We start from the raw sequence: 15522 nt of genomic DNA, 5'->3' as shown, positions 1-15522 counted from the left end.
AGGGAATGCATTCTTTTTATCTGAGAGCCTTTCTCCTGGCCCTTCTTGCAAGTTCAAAATCTATTAGTGTCTTTTGACCTTATACTGAGTGTCTATTTAAGTTTATAGTTGCTCTAGTTGTTTTTCAATTATAAGAGGTTACAATCGAAAAAAAAAAAGATCTCAGTAGATTAAGTCCAATGCTTTGTGCCTGACTATGGCAATTGCCATTAATAGTAAGTATCAAGGAACAAATCTATGTGGTTATTTGAAATTCACGGTTTATTTTCGATTGTTTAGTGTTTAGCTTAACAGTGAACTTCACTGACTGTCAAATTATAGAAAAACAAAATGCAAGTATGTCTTAAAAACTGAAGTTGACCGCGTAGTGTGTTGGTTCCACACATAGTATTGAATGATGAACTCTTCCTACTCGGTATGCCGCATTCAGTCAAGTCAGCCTGGTCTTTCCCTGACTGCTTCCTGTGACATCTTACTATGCTGCGATATATTTGCCTCGCAGGGAGTCTTATATTCCCAGTCAACGCCGCGGCCTATCCTTACTTCGTAATCTAACACAGGGACCCTCGTACATGGGCCATTACAGTAGCGCTGATGTTCCATCTGCACAGCACCCAGCTCAATGGTGTCATTAGATAAACAACGCACACCATGGATCCAGCCTTGACTAGCACATGAGTAAAATGGAGACGTGTTAGGATGGTCTGACCCCCCTAGAACATGCCAGGCAACCGGCGATATCCATCATGCTATCCATCTCGACTATCGGTTCTCACCGCCACAGTGTGTCGATGCAAATGTAATAGAATCGGTTTGTTTTGAAGGAATGATACCTAATGCTATTATGTTGCCTCTGCTAGCGATAGCGTCACCCAAAAGGATTAGGGAGATTAGAGATACGCCCCGAATGGAAGATAAGAGAAAGGTGGGGGTGGCGGGGTCGGTTTATACAAGATGCTATCATATTCTATTCTATGCGGTAGTATTGATTCAGGCTTTGTACTGCAGCTGTCCACTGTACAGATGGAGGCTTTGAAAGGACGCGAGAGGTACACAATGGTGTACACAAGTTTTTTTTTTTTACTTTTAAGTTGAAGGGTACAACTTTGTCTCTTTTGATTCTTCCTCTTTTACAATAAACTAATCATTTCGCTATTGTGGTGTGTCTGAGTTATAGTATAATCACTGTTATAGATTAAAGACTTATGCTGATGCCAATCCAAACTAATTTGGTTGAGAAACTTTTTTTTTTCAATAATGGATCGATGGATAGATTAAAAGCAAATGAAAATAAAAATAAAAATGATATACAAATAAACGGTTAACTCTTTTCCATATATGCTTTCAATGAGATATTCCACTGCAGCAAATGAGCCAGATTCAAACCTGAAATGCGTAGTCTTTTGATTACGGTTATATTTTGGTCCACTTGTTAATTTTTCTGGAGCTTAACCCAACGAAAAGAAATACTTTTATAAAATTAAAAAGAAACCATTGTTTTGATAATTCTGTTTTCATGAGAAATTAGGGAGGATAGCATAGTCATGATGTTGTTCAAACTTTTCTGTGTTGTCTTAATAAATTCTTGTATCATCATGCCACACAGCTTTTTAAAAGTGGAAGGACAGAATAACTTTTATTATTCTGCTAACTGCCGCCTGCTTTCAAACTTATAAAGGCCGTTGATAATTGGATTTTGCTGGCAAAGTTTATGAAACCATTAAATCAAATCGGCCGTCAGACTTCAATTTGTTGACAGCCGACACTCGGACGGCCTCAAGCTTAAAGATCGGGGGGTTGAGAGGAAATGGTGATTTACCACATCAGTCCCCCCATTTTATTCATTGAAGAAATCAATTAGTTTTATTAGGGTGAAGGTGTAATTATAATGCTTTCTTCTGTTTTCACTGCGCTACCTCCTTGTATTGCTCCCTGTAGTCTTGGGGGTTGTGGGAAATAGCAATTGTGACAAAGTTTCAACACCAATGAGTCACAGACAAAATTAGAACCCCCCTGGCGACGTGTACCTTTTTTTGTTATTCTCAGCAGTGCCATCAAACTGCGCTAATCCTGGTGACCCAGGCCACGCCAAGTCTGAAATAAAAACGAACATTGTGTCTTCTCCCTGATATATAACAATTTGCGTCCAAGTTGTAAGATATTTTTTTACGTGATTACAGACGTTGCATGCGGCATGGCTCTGATCTGTAAGTGAGACGTGATTGTGTCATTTACTTGCTTGTTGCTAGGAGGCAAATCATTGCCTCCCCTTCCGCCGCTCTTTATGTCATCACAGGCATAAACACAGGAAATGGAAAATTCAGAGGCAATGTGTCCGTTGGACTCATCTGTCAATTTTTTTATGAAGAAATGTATTTGCACATTTAGCGACGCTTGCCACTTTGCATCCCTGCGGTCTGCATGCGCTGGTTGATGGCCCTCGTCTGGAAATGTGTTAAGATGCCAGTGGGCTTTGTGTGCACCATGTCTTTGGCACCCCTTCACTTGGCCGCTCAGTTGTGAAAGTGAAACTGAACTCAGCAGCAGTGAAGAGTTGCAACAACACATTTTTAAATTATTTTGTTTCCAAGTGTACCAAACACTGCCCGAGTACGATTGAATCGTAATTTTGTCTTCTATTCTGTTTCCATATTCTACAACATATATTTCTCCCCTCAATCCTGACTAAAACTTTCTTACAAATCTACTAAATTGGATTGAAAATAAAAAAAGTAGGCAACAAGCCCAGGGCCAGCCTTATCGAATGTTGAAGATGTTTAAAAGACACATACAGTCTGGTGAACCAAATTTAACTGACTGAAAAGCTAACAAATATATTCCAAGATGATCAAGAAAGCAGTATTTTCTTTTTTTTTTTTTATTTCCACAGGCATTAAAGACAAATGTTCTTGAAATAAGAAAATAAGCAATGCTCAGTCATTCACTAAACTACAATAAAATGAAGCGCAGGGATAAGTAACGTACATTAAAGCAAATGTACAACGATTCTTGGTTTAGAATACAAAAATGAGTCAAAATCATCTCAGCGGCCCAACAATACATTCTCAGGTGCATTGTCTGGCCCATGGGCCTTGCCTTGATATACTTGCTTTAATGCAGTATTATTTTCACTATAATGTGCACCAGTTTATAAGGTGTACCTTCCAAACTGTCAAATATTTATCATACTGGACTATAAGGCACTTGGAATTGAGATTACAGTAAGAGCTACTGTGTTTATAAACATTGGGCTCTTTATACACTTTTGGTATATATTAAGGCAATGATTGATCAGTCGATAATTGTTGCCGACCAAAATAAATATATACAATGCGTGTGTGTGTATAGATAGATAGATTCGAGCTTAGTTGTGCACATTATAGTGAGACTAATCATGCAACACACAACATGATGCGATTAATATAACGCCAAGTCTAGTCAAAAACTGAAGCTTTCCCTAAAGTGGCACGTCTGTAGCAACGTGTCCCTGTCGCTACAGGCTGCTGGCGCCTTGAAACTGAATTTATACATCGGGAATTAAAAAAAAAAAGAAAGAAAAAGGAGCTGCAGAAGTGCTCATACTGGGGCCATACAGCTTGCGGACATCGGATGCAAGCACAGCAGCGCACAAGGGCAGGTGCACTCAAGCAATGTCGTTGAAAAGTAAATAAAAAAATGCCTTTTATTCATGTTTAAGGTCGCAATTTTTTAAACACTGAGTCTGAATGACGTACGCGCATGCAATTGGAAAAGCCTTCAAAAGTGTACGGGAGGGAAAGGAATACAAACACCAAGATAAACAACTGCGGTAAAGACATTTTTTATTATAATAATGAAGAATTACATGAAAGGATGTTCCATTTGCCTACCCTCTCAAAAGCAAATTTCCTACAGAGTTCTTTTCAATCATGACAATGATGTACACAGCAAAGAAAAGGTTCCATATATTTGTCTTTGACAAAGTTGTAGGCTATAACTCTTTTTTTGTCTTATATTTGCCCTGTTAACGGTGAGGCACTTAGATGAGAAAAGGAAGAAAAGGAATGCATTTATAGCGCAAGTTCAGTTCTAGAAACCTTTTTTATGATTATACATTAAATCCTCTACTATGCACTGAAAAAAAACATTTTTGAGGCTCAAAAAATTGTTTAAGGGTTTAATTTAAAAAAATAAAACCAATAATTACTCTACCGTCAAATAACAATAAGTGAGGAGACTGTTTAGAACACATTGCACCCTGAATATCTGTGAAGTAGTGAAACCCTGAAAAGTCAATTATGCAGAGTGATTAGTGTTTACATAAAAAAACCTAGCCTTGCAATAGTACACCACTGTCACAGAGCATTATTTTGTTTATGTTGTTAATTTCTTCATTGCGTCCAGATTTTTCATTATCAATATAAATTATGTCATATCATTCAGCATATTTTATATACAATTCCATTGTTTCAGTAACATATAATGCAGTTGTCCAAGTTAAAATTAACATTTTTATTTAAAAACATTTTGATATAGAAAAAAACTGTTATCAAAAAAAAACATTTAATCTCGATAAATCTAGATTTTTAGATAGTTACTGCTGTGGTGTTAACATTTTTAAACACCATCTCTGACCACTTCCGTTTCAGTAGCGCGAAATATATTGAAAAGTCAGGCATGCGCAGTACATACAATGGAGTCACGCATGCGCATTACATTACATACACTGGAAAAAGACTGAAATGCGTGGATTTTTGAATGAGACTATGTTTGTGTGTGTGTGTGTGAATGATTACTTGTGTATTAAAATAGAAAAACTGGTAAATTAATAGCAAGTTAATTTGTAACGTAAATTAAAGTACCTCTCATTCTTTTATTCGTACTTTCTTGGGTGAACGGATAATATGTTTCCTAGGAATTTTTTCTGTTGGGTCACTTGCCCTTTGGCGCGCTCTGTCTCACCCACTACCGCCCCCTGTCGTTACTGCTGTTTTACTTTAAATAGCTTCTCTTAATGTTATTATAATTGTATTTTAATAAATGCACTATACCTGAATGCCGAGGCCAGCCTGGTTCGGTGAAAGGTGTCATGTGGGCTGACGGCCGGAGCCAGATGAGGAGGTCCTTTAAAATGAAGAAGGCGCGGCCATTTTGTTTCTTTGTTCCAAGCGTGTTTCAATTCACGGCCGCATGTGCGTCTCCTCAAGCCACGACCATCCACCCAGAAAACAAACCAATCCCTGGCTTTCGGCACCAAAAATGTTGAGTTTAAAAATATATAAACCCAGGGCTGACCAAGGAATTCAGGCAGAGGCAGGAAATAACGTTTAAAAGCACTACTGCAGTAGGAGAGAGATCCGCCAACGTGGTCCCTTTGGTTGTCCGAATCTCTCTGAGCACTTCCGGTTCAGTAGCGCGTATTTATTGAATAGTCACGCATGTGCATTACATTACATACAATGGAAAAAGACTGAAATCTGTGGATTTTTGAATTAGACTATGTGTGTGATTGAATGATTACTTGTGTATTAAAATAGAAAAACAGGTTAATTTCATAGCAAGTTAATTTGTAACATAGGAGTCTGAGAAATAAACAAGAACTAAAAGTAGCTTACTTTACAATAACAGAACTTTGAACAAAAGATATTAGATAATAATCCATTATTCAGATTGTTGTGGGAATAAAATCTAATTTTACAAACTGTAATTTGTGTTGTTAAAATACTGTTATTTATGTCTGAGAAGGATTGGAGTGTTGATGTTTGATGATTTCGAAAGCCCAACGTGTATGCCAATACAGTTTTCAATTTTTTTTGTGTAAAAAAGAGCAATCTTTACAAAGATCTCATCTCATCACATCAGCCGTACCGCTTATCCTCATTAGGGTCGCGGGGGGCTGGAGCCCATCCCAGCCATCTCCGGGCAGTGGGCAGGGGACACCCTGAACTGGTTGCCAGCCAATCGCAGGGCACACGGGGACAGACAACTCACTCGCTCATTCACACCTAGGGACAATTTGGACCGGCCAATTCACCTGAAATGCATGTTTTTGGAACGTGGGAGGAAACCGGCACGGGGGAGAACATACAAACTCCGCACAGGAAGTCTGGAGCTGGATTTGAACCCACGACAGGTTCCCATGACATGAACTGTGCCGCACAAGCGCTAACCACTGCGCCGCCGTGCTGTCTTTACAAAGATGTTGTTATTAATTACTTAGCACAAAAATAGGTGACAGGTATGGACAGACTACTTCAAAATCCATTCAACTTTGGGGAATTAGGTACGACTAAAAACACACTCAATATATGTGTAAGGAGTTTATTTCTCGGTTGAATCTCACAAGAAGAAAATGTTTTAACCAGATGATCATCATTATTATCAATATGTGAATGTCCCAAAACAAGCTTGACCCATATTTGGACAATTGGTTTTTGAGATGAGAGATTTTTTTGAAAATTGGGAAAACTCTATCAATGAGATATATCAAAATGATTGAATTATGTTATATGTTCTTGTCATAGTATCTTTTTTTTAATTGTTACCAGTTCACAAATGTCTTAACTGCATGGGTTGTTGGTGTACTACTTCCTGTGGTGTGTCTTGGGTAAATACAGCCTGGCGGTGCCAATCCCTCTTCAGGTTGTTTGAGTCTTTTTAATGCAGCCTCAGGTGCCCAACGTCTTGCTCACTCTGTTGTGGTCAGTATTAGTTGATATAGTGCGGGCATGATAATCTCTCACCTTTAGGAGAAATTCACAGTTTTGTAGTCAACGCGTCACCTAAGTAAATTGTGTTCAACTGGAGTTGGTGTATTGTGAGATTTTCCAGAGTGAATCAGGTGTTTGAAGTGATGCATTTAAAATGAAATCAATGTATTTATTCTCGTGTAACACACATTAGATTTTATCTCGTTATCGAATGTCGTCCACAAAACAGCACGACGAATAAAACAACTCTTTAATTAATCAGACTTTGAAGGCCATAAAATAATTACATTGTACATTTTTATGTGAGTAATGTGTTAATAGTTGTCAATAAATGATTTGAATAATTTGTGACTTTCAATGCCTAGCTTGGAATAAGAGAAAAATCAAACAAACTTTTATACGAATTTTTATAAAAAAAAAAAAAAAAATAGGGTTACGTGATATACATGAATAAATATGGTATTTCCTCTACAACTGTCTTAACTTTTTATGTCCTGACCCGTTTTCATGCCTCATAGTGTATTGTCAAAAGTACAATTTTGTTAACAATTAATCCAGAGTTTCTGGATTTAGCTGTTCGTTGGCCGGCATTGTCGAGCAAAAATCCAATGTGAACAATGTCTCCAATTATTCTACCAGGCTGGTTTGAGAATAAAAGAAGCTACGCCAAAGTTTAAAGTCTTTATTTTGCCCATTTTGAGTTTTGCCACTGCTGAGTATCCGTTACAGAAATTGAAGCAGAACTCTACCAGCTTTTTTCGATTGTTCAGCAAAACCCATCCATGCAAGCTCTTTGTCTGCGCTCTTTTACCATTCAGATTGGGTAATGTTCCGAAAAGCTTTTTCTTTCTGTGTGATGGAAAAATAGTTCCTGTCAGCCACCCTGCATTAAGAAGACACCCTGTTCTGGATGGAAAGCAAACTGATCTTAATGATTGTGGTGATTATCGAAATGATCCAGCGGAAGAGGATAATGAGGCTATTTGCTTTGGATCAAGGCCGCCCGCAAATGAATAGCGGCAGACAACGCCGGATAGAAGATAACGCCGGCCGCCGTCTTCACACAGAGGCCGTCGACACGGACGCTTTGTGTCTCCTGACGTTAGCAATGGCGGCGTGAAATCGCTCCCCCAACTCCCATCTTGCGGGGACGCCAAGTTTTCTGCTCTATTAAAAAAAAAGGCACAAGCGCTTTGGCGCAAAAGGTCGAAGCGTGGCCTCTGGCTGGTCACATCGCATGCCGTCGGAAATTGTCGCAGATAGAGCGACACGTGGGCTGACTCACTGAATTTCAGTTGCAGGGAAATATTGCCAACATTTTTTGGTTATTATCTTTTTTGCAGTACAGCTTTCTCATGATGTATCGCGATTTTGCTACCTATTCTGATTGGCTAAGCAGTTGACTTGCCCATTTTCTGCTTGTCTATCTGAGTTGTACACATACGTAAAGAAGCTTGATGAGCCGTCATTATGAATCCGCAAATCTTGTTTTTTTCAAGTGTTTCTAAATACCATCATGGCAACAAAATGCTCTGGACCCACAAAAGCAGCAAAAGGCAGAAAAAATATGCTTTCCAATACCAACAAAGACGCACTCTACAGCCTCTAAACATGATCTGGAGCCAAATATGGGTCTTTGGCGCTGTGATGGCTCCCTTGCACATTTTCAAAAATATGAAAAAATATGGTTGAGGCATGAGTTAGAAGTTATATCCATTTTTCCATAACGTTCACATGATGGCGGCAAAGTATCATGTAAAGTAAAGTGGATCATATCCTTAATCAGTACATCTCAACCATAATCACACAGTTGTGCTATAAAATGGCAAGATTATTTTTAAAATATGTTTGACAGTACAGAAGTTATTTGTAATAAAAAAAGATGTATAACATACAGTACTCTTAATTTACCAAACACATACTTAAGCTTGTGAAATGGGTTTGTTTTTTTAGTAATAAACGAAAGAATGAATTAATAAATGTTTCTACTTCCTGGGTTTTTGACGATAACGGGACATTTCTGGAATTCAACCTCAGTGAAAAATAAGGGATTATCGCATAACAGATGTTGGAAAAAAAAGCTTAGCTTATTATTCCCTTATGCTCAGTTTTATGAATCACGTTTGTCCTGCTTTCATTTGCAAAAAACGTAAGCCAGTATTGATCCATTGTTCTTTGCAGTTGCTGCACAACGGCCTTATAAAAATATAGCATATTCTGCTAACTTACTCATTACTGACTGCTTTTCATCTAATTTTACTTGCAAGACGTTTAAGTCTTGTTCCAACAATTATTGATTTATTATAATTATGACTTTTCAGATCACCTTTGAGTACAGGTTTATCTTTTATAAGAAAATGCTTGAATCAAATCTAAAAATGAGTGTTTAATTTCTGTAGAGGATTGTTTGGTGGAATGGAGGGGGTACTCTTTTTTTCTTTGAAATACACTTTTTTAATTTTATAGGGGTAGTGTATGTTGTTTGAGCGCTAGATATTGCTGTATGGTGTTGTTATTTTCTATTCATTTTAAAACAATATCAACTCAAGTCATTTTTTATTGTTTTTATATACAAGATTTATTTTTTATACCACAAATAATCTTGAAAATGTACACAGTTGTACTTTAGGCCTCCTTAAATGTCTTCAGCTGGGTTTCATATCAAGGCACCCTCAATAAATACATTGATAAATATTTTCTTTTAGGTAGTCTGCTTTTGTGGGGTCTCTATTGTCCATACTTGGTACTGCAACTCCCAACAACTGTGCACTCAAAGCAGCCAAATCCAATCTTTTATCGGCCATTTTGCTTGCTTTTACAAAAAGCGGTTGTCCATTTTAGAGAAAAATACTCTCATGGTTTATGTATCCCTCCAGAATGACTTCCTTCCTTCATTTGTTGTGTTTGCCATTAACTGTTCTTGCTTCCGTGGCCTCCTTTCCCTTGTTTACTTGTCATGGCATTGTTTCCTTTAATCCATCATTCCTTCCAACCACATTAAATGTGCACCTTGCTCGCGTTCCTTTTTTGGGTCACAAAATAGAACCCATTTTCCCAGCCCGATCTTTTTTCCTCCCCCCACCCACCACTTTCATTATGACCTCCCTCCTTGCTCCCCTCATCTGCTGAAGCCTCAGGAAAGCTCAGAAGAGTCCAAAGGTACAAACTGAAGAAGGGATGAGAGGAGAACTTCGGGGGAGAAAAGACTGATTTTTATTATTAAAAGCTCAAAGGTTTAAGAGAAAGAAAGAAACAAGGGGTCGGAGCGCAGCAGGAGGCAGCAAGGTTCCGAGTGTTAAATTGCAGAGAGGCGGGGCACTGCATCCATTATGAGTTATTACTGTCTCCTTACTCTTGTTTTCCTTTTGTCTTTCCTCCCTCCGGGCCTGTCCTTTTCTCTAAGCTTCTGGTCATTTCACACAAAAACACAGGATTTGAAGCCACAACCCAAGAACATTTACATCAACATTTTTGTCGTTCGCCCCTTTAACGCCGGCGGTCGCACCCGGCACACTCAACTCTACACAACTTGCGCCCAGCAGGTCGCAGCTTTGGGCTGGACAGTGCCACCGGGGAGATGGGTAAATATCAGAGAAGGTCAGCACGAGGAGGGGTGCGTTAAAGAATAGAAGGAGAGAAAGCCAAAAAAGATGAAAAGATGGCGTCAACATGAGCATCTGCCAGCTTGTTCCAAACTACATGAAATCATCAAATCCATCTTAAAATAAAAGGCATGTAGTCTCTTAGTAGATGGATAATCACGTTCATAGTCGGTGGATTGATTGCTCAGAAAGTTGATCATGTTTTTTTGTGTTTAGTGTGTTGCACATCATTCAGTTAATTCAATGGTCTGCAACCACGGGGACACTGACAGGTACCGGACCGTGGTTCATTTGGTACCGGGTCGCACAGAACGAAAAATAAAGCCTTGGTTTTTTCCTTATATTGTGTTTATTAGTGAATAATAAAAAAAACGTTCACCCCAAAAAACTCAAAAGTGCGCACTCAACCATGTTTTTACTGTAACTTAGATTGATCAGAAGAATCACTGTCCACATTTGATCAGGATTAGATGCAACGGGAATCGAACCTGGATAATAGGATCATATTGATTTGATCTTATCATCACACCATTTACTCATGGTGCTATGTTGTACAACCTTGTAATGAAGGTAATACTGATACTGATGCAATTACTGATGACAACAACACGACTTCCCACATCTGGCCCTACTCTCCATGATAGGGTTTACAGTATTTTTGGGAGGTATAAAAATGTAGCCGGCATTCGTGTTCTTCTTAAACATGTGCTAGGTTTCGTAATCGCTAACTGACTCTATGGTAGTCACCGTCTTAAATCGTTACATGATCTGAACACAAGTGACCTAGACAATTTTGAGTAGAGTTGAAAACTGCGCACCTCAAAATGCATCAAGTGAGTGCTAAAAGTGAAAAGATAAACGTACATACTTGTATTCCGGTGTGTACTATCCTCAGGCGCACAGGGCGTTAAAGACGCCCAAATTGTTTTCAACATGTTGGATTGTCCCTGCATGACTCGGGAGTGTCTCCGGGAGATAATGAGCAGCAGCTGCTGAATATTTACATAAGCCATTTTGGACCAGCTTTCTTTTTGAACTGTTTTTCTTGGTGAATAATCATTCAGAATTATTTTATGGGGGTGGGTGGACATCCATTTTGGCTCAGGAGTGAATTATATTGGTTTGGTGTGTTGCTGGTGTTGTGGCTGCATACCAAACACTGCAAGTTCCTAACACTAATTGTGATTTGTCTTATATGAGGTCTTGCAGGGATTAGGAGTCAACACACACTAATGATAACCAGCCTAAATCAGTCCGTCGTTTTCGGGTCAGGTTCATATATTGACTTCGTAGTTGTTGCTGAATTGTTCATAAGTGGACAGTCACATGGTTTACTTTAACCATTACCTTTTTGGTTGATTTTATTACGGTGCAATACTTGTCTGATCAGTTACCAACAATGAATAATAAATTGGTTTTAGATGGTCTTTCAATGTTTTTTTTTTTTTATGCATGGTTTGGTTCTGTCTGTCTAACTCGATGAGTTAATCTGTTAGATATTTTAGCTAGGCAACGCTTGGTTCTGCCATGTTTTTTTTAATCATCATTGGTAGTATGGTTAACAATTACTGTGTTTCAAATCTCACTTGGCTTGTTCTTTACAACTGTTCTTTTTTGACCATTGGTTTTTTTGGGCTGTTTGGTTGATTAACTGGCTAATAGTTCAATGACCATTTTAACTATTTGAGTATCAAGCTAGTGGGGTAAAATTCTATTCTCTAATAGCTATTTTGGACAAAACATTGAAGAATCATTACTATTTTGGTCTCAAGTACGTTAATTTGCAAAGCAAATTGGTTTTCCCGTTTTCCAAATACATTATTTGAGATTAGGGGCCTGAAACCAATCAGTTGATAATTGAATATTTGTTGTTTGAGAGGTTATTCTCTTTTTAGGGATCTCTTGTATTAAGAATTTGTGTTGATGTCGGGGGCACCCATCAAATGAAAGGGATAGAGAATGTCAGGGTTGAAACCAATCCTCTGACAGTCGTCACACTGCCACTGTAATCCACCATAACTCATAAAGAACAAGTGACACACACAAAAACACACAGACGGTGGTGGCAAGCTTAGCAGGAGCCAGCCTCAGCAGCCTCATCTGGGCTGTTTACGCTCTTTAAGCCCCAGAGGGCCCGAGCAGGCTTCACTGTCAAAAATCAAGAGCTAAAGTTCCAGATTGTGATTTATTTCATTAGGCAAATGAGATGTGTGAGCCCTGGGGCACTGCCGAGTGCTGACTGACTAACACACACACACAGAGGCACACACACTTGCACACAAAAAGAGTATTTTTCAAAGCAGGCACGTGTTGAATACGCCGGCATTTATGGCCCCACGACATATGTTGCATGTCTGCTTTAATCAAGCGTCCAATCGTAGCGAAGTTACGAGCTGCTTGTGGTGACAGCTGTCGCCGCGAAGTGCCGTACGAAGCTGCCTCCATCTCCATCAATCTACCTGACAGGCTCAAACCAACAACAGTGACACCTTTTTCTTTCGTTTTTCACCTTTTAGGTTGACACCCAGAGAGGGCGTAAGCTGAGCGCTCCATCCCCTGCCACTTTGCCTTCAACGCCCGCCGTCATCATGGCTCTCGTGGTCTGGATGTTGTTCACATGCACGGTGGCGCTCAGTAACGTCAGGCCGTCCTCACAAGGTATGTCAATACGGTCCGGTGCTTAAGGGGCCGGTCACACAGCCGTTTGCGGCTGAATTACGGTCAGAAATTTCTGCCTGTGAGGCGGACGCTATTGGACGCTTTGAGATCGCCATACAGACGAGATACAGCAGTGCTTAACACACGGTCGGAAATTCGCGCGCGGGTGGCAGCGCGAAAAAGTTTTGCGCTGCTCAATTCTTTAGAGCGCGTGTTAACCGCGGGCGGCACACGAGGTAATGACGCGGAAATGACGCGGAACGACGTGCTCTGGCCGCGGCCAGGGCGTGGTTACACATGGGTAGGACGGGACATTTCAGCGGGTAATCGTGGGTGGAGCATGGTAATGACATGTTCAGCGCCTGTATCGCGGTGTTATTACGTGAAATTAGCGTGTTACGCGTGTGACGGTCAAACGCCTTTCTCCGCGTATATACAGCGCGATTTGCCGAGCAGACGTCAAGGGGTGGACATGGATCTCCGTCACCGTAGTGACCTCGTCTTAATCCATTTTTATTTCTTGACATTTCTTTTCATTTCATAACAAGATAATAAAATAAAAATGAAAAACTATTACAATAATAACATATTGCCTTCTTCGGTGCCATAGCTTGAAATCTTGATCTTCACGGGACTGTGTCTTGAGCGGTTATGATTTCTACAGCCCGGTGTTATGCCGAGAAATACATCCCTGCCGAGATTTGCATCCCCTCGCTACTACAACCACTTTTACCTCGTTTTATCTCACTTTTATATCACTTTTAGGGAATTTAATGGCCAAAACCACTTCGCCTTGCATTTGTTGGGAATGTAAAACAACTTAAACCATTCCGTCTTTGTTTTTGTTGTGAACGTAATCGAACGGTAATGCACACCGTATATAAAACCCTCCCCCCCTCGCGTGAACGCGCATTCTGCTGCGCTTCCAACAAAAGCGATCGTATTCTATATAAAACGCTTACTAAAACAATAAAGCGAGCTAATTATAACAATTGGAAGATCCTAGTCTATATAACGCGTTTATTTAAACAATAAAGTGGGATCGTATTCTACAAAATGCGTTTGTTAACGCGGATGAAAAAGTCACCAACGTCAATGCACGCTTCCAACAAAAGTGATCGCAGCAGAATGCGCGTTCACGCGAGGAGGGGGGGGGTTGCGTAGGAGTCGGATTTGGGCACAACACCGGCTCGGGAGCTTTTATACCCGTGGTCCACACGAGAAAATGACGCAGAAATGACGCGATGAGGAAGCGGAACAGTCGCCGGCGTCTGTTTTGCGGGCATACCACCGATGAACAGCGGGTTGGCCAATTTTGCGCATTTTCCATCGCGGGCAACCACGGGCAAAAAAAAAAAACGCACAATTTTAGCCGTGATTCAGCCGCAAACGGCTGTGTGACCGGCCCCTAAAGAAAGGGTAGGTCATTTGAGGGGTCCTTAAGAAGCTGAAGTGAAATGGTTGGTAGGTTGGTTGGACCTTTCAACCACTAGAGTTGTAGGGGCACCATTTCCTGTGGTGTGTCCTATAGTACAGCCTAGTGTGTCCATCCCTCTCCAGGTGAACATGTGTCCACCCGTGTTAACAATTCCCATCTGAGTTCAAATAGCAAGTATGCTTTATTTTCCACTGTGCCGATTTGCTTGTATCTTTAGCAATGCTGTCCGGGGTGGAACACATACGGTATGGGCACACGTAGTAGTGTTGTACATCATGCTCGCAAGTTTTTTTCTTAATATCTACAGTATATAGCAAGAAAATGGTGAAAGTAAGAAAGGACCTGCATCAAGTACAGTTCACACGCCAGCACAAAAGACTAAAAAATATGACCAAAAAGCTACAAATCTAGCAGAAAAGTGTCATGTGATAAAAGTGAAACTAACAAAATAACATCAACAAACAATTATAAACAAATGAAATAACAGGAAATTGAATGGTGAATGCAGTTTAATGCCTTAGAGCACAGGTGTCAAACAGGCGGCCCGCGGGCCAGATCAGGCCCGCTGAGGGATTGAATCCGGCCCGCCAGACAACACTCAGAGAAGCGCAAGAGAAAAACAAGCAGCAGGTTAAAATATATCTACATGATGTTGCCAAAGCCAGGTGCCTCGATCAAAGACACTGTACTTGTATTTATTTCTCTCTCTCTCTCTCTCTCTCTCTCTCTCTCTCTCTGTCTGTCCGTCTGTCTGTCTCTTTTCCACCCCTTTTCTCCCACTCTCTGTCTCTTTCACTCTCTGTGTCTCTCTTTTTCTCTTCCTTTGTTGCTCTTTGTCTTTTTCTCTCTCTGTCTCTTTTAACCTCTTTTGCTCTCACTTCCTTTTTTCCTTTTCTCTCTTTTCTAATTCTCTCTTCATACCCTTCGCGCTTTGTTTTCTCTTTTCTCTCCTTCTGTCTTTCTATTTCTCTTTGGATTTCTTTCTTCCTCTCCCTTTCTTTTCCCTCTCTCTCACGACTTTTTATCTTTTGTTTCTCACGCTCTCTCCCTCTCTCTTTCTTTCTTTGTCCTGCCCTCTCTCCTTTTCCCTGTCTCTTTCTCTTATTTATTTTCTTTCTCTTTAATCTAGTAGTCC

At 40.1% G+C, this 15522-nt stretch overlaps 1 protein-coding gene across 9 annotated transcripts in view; it reads left to right on the top strand.

The window, feature by feature from the left end:
- adgrl1a (adhesion G protein-coupled receptor L1a) overlaps positions 1–15522 on the top strand; it is a 278192-nt gene that overhangs the window by 95215 nt on the left and 167455 nt on the right. For 8 of the 9 annotated variants that reach the window (XM_088328463.1, XM_088328459.1, XM_088328453.1 and 5 more), the window contains exon 2: positions 12808–12949. The exons of the other annotated variant lie outside the window; for it this stretch is intronic. In XM_088328463.1, the coding sequence (XP_088184589.1) occupies positions 12880–12949 (70 nt within the window). In that variant the 5' untranslated portion in view covers positions 12808–12879. The remainder of the gene's footprint in view (positions 1–12807; positions 12950–15522) is intronic. 9 annotated transcript variants of the gene reach the window in all.

This window comes from Urocampus carinirostris, chromosome 1 (assembly GCF_059441175.1).
Source record: "Urocampus carinirostris isolate Australia breed hairy pipefish chromosome 1, RoL_Ucar_1.0, whole genome shotgun sequence".
Lineage (NCBI taxonomy): Eukaryota > Metazoa > Chordata > Actinopteri > Syngnathiformes > Syngnathidae > Urocampus > Urocampus carinirostris.
The sequence above is the reverse complement of the archived record's forward strand: the minus strand, read 5'-3'. Positions and strand labels throughout refer to the sequence as shown.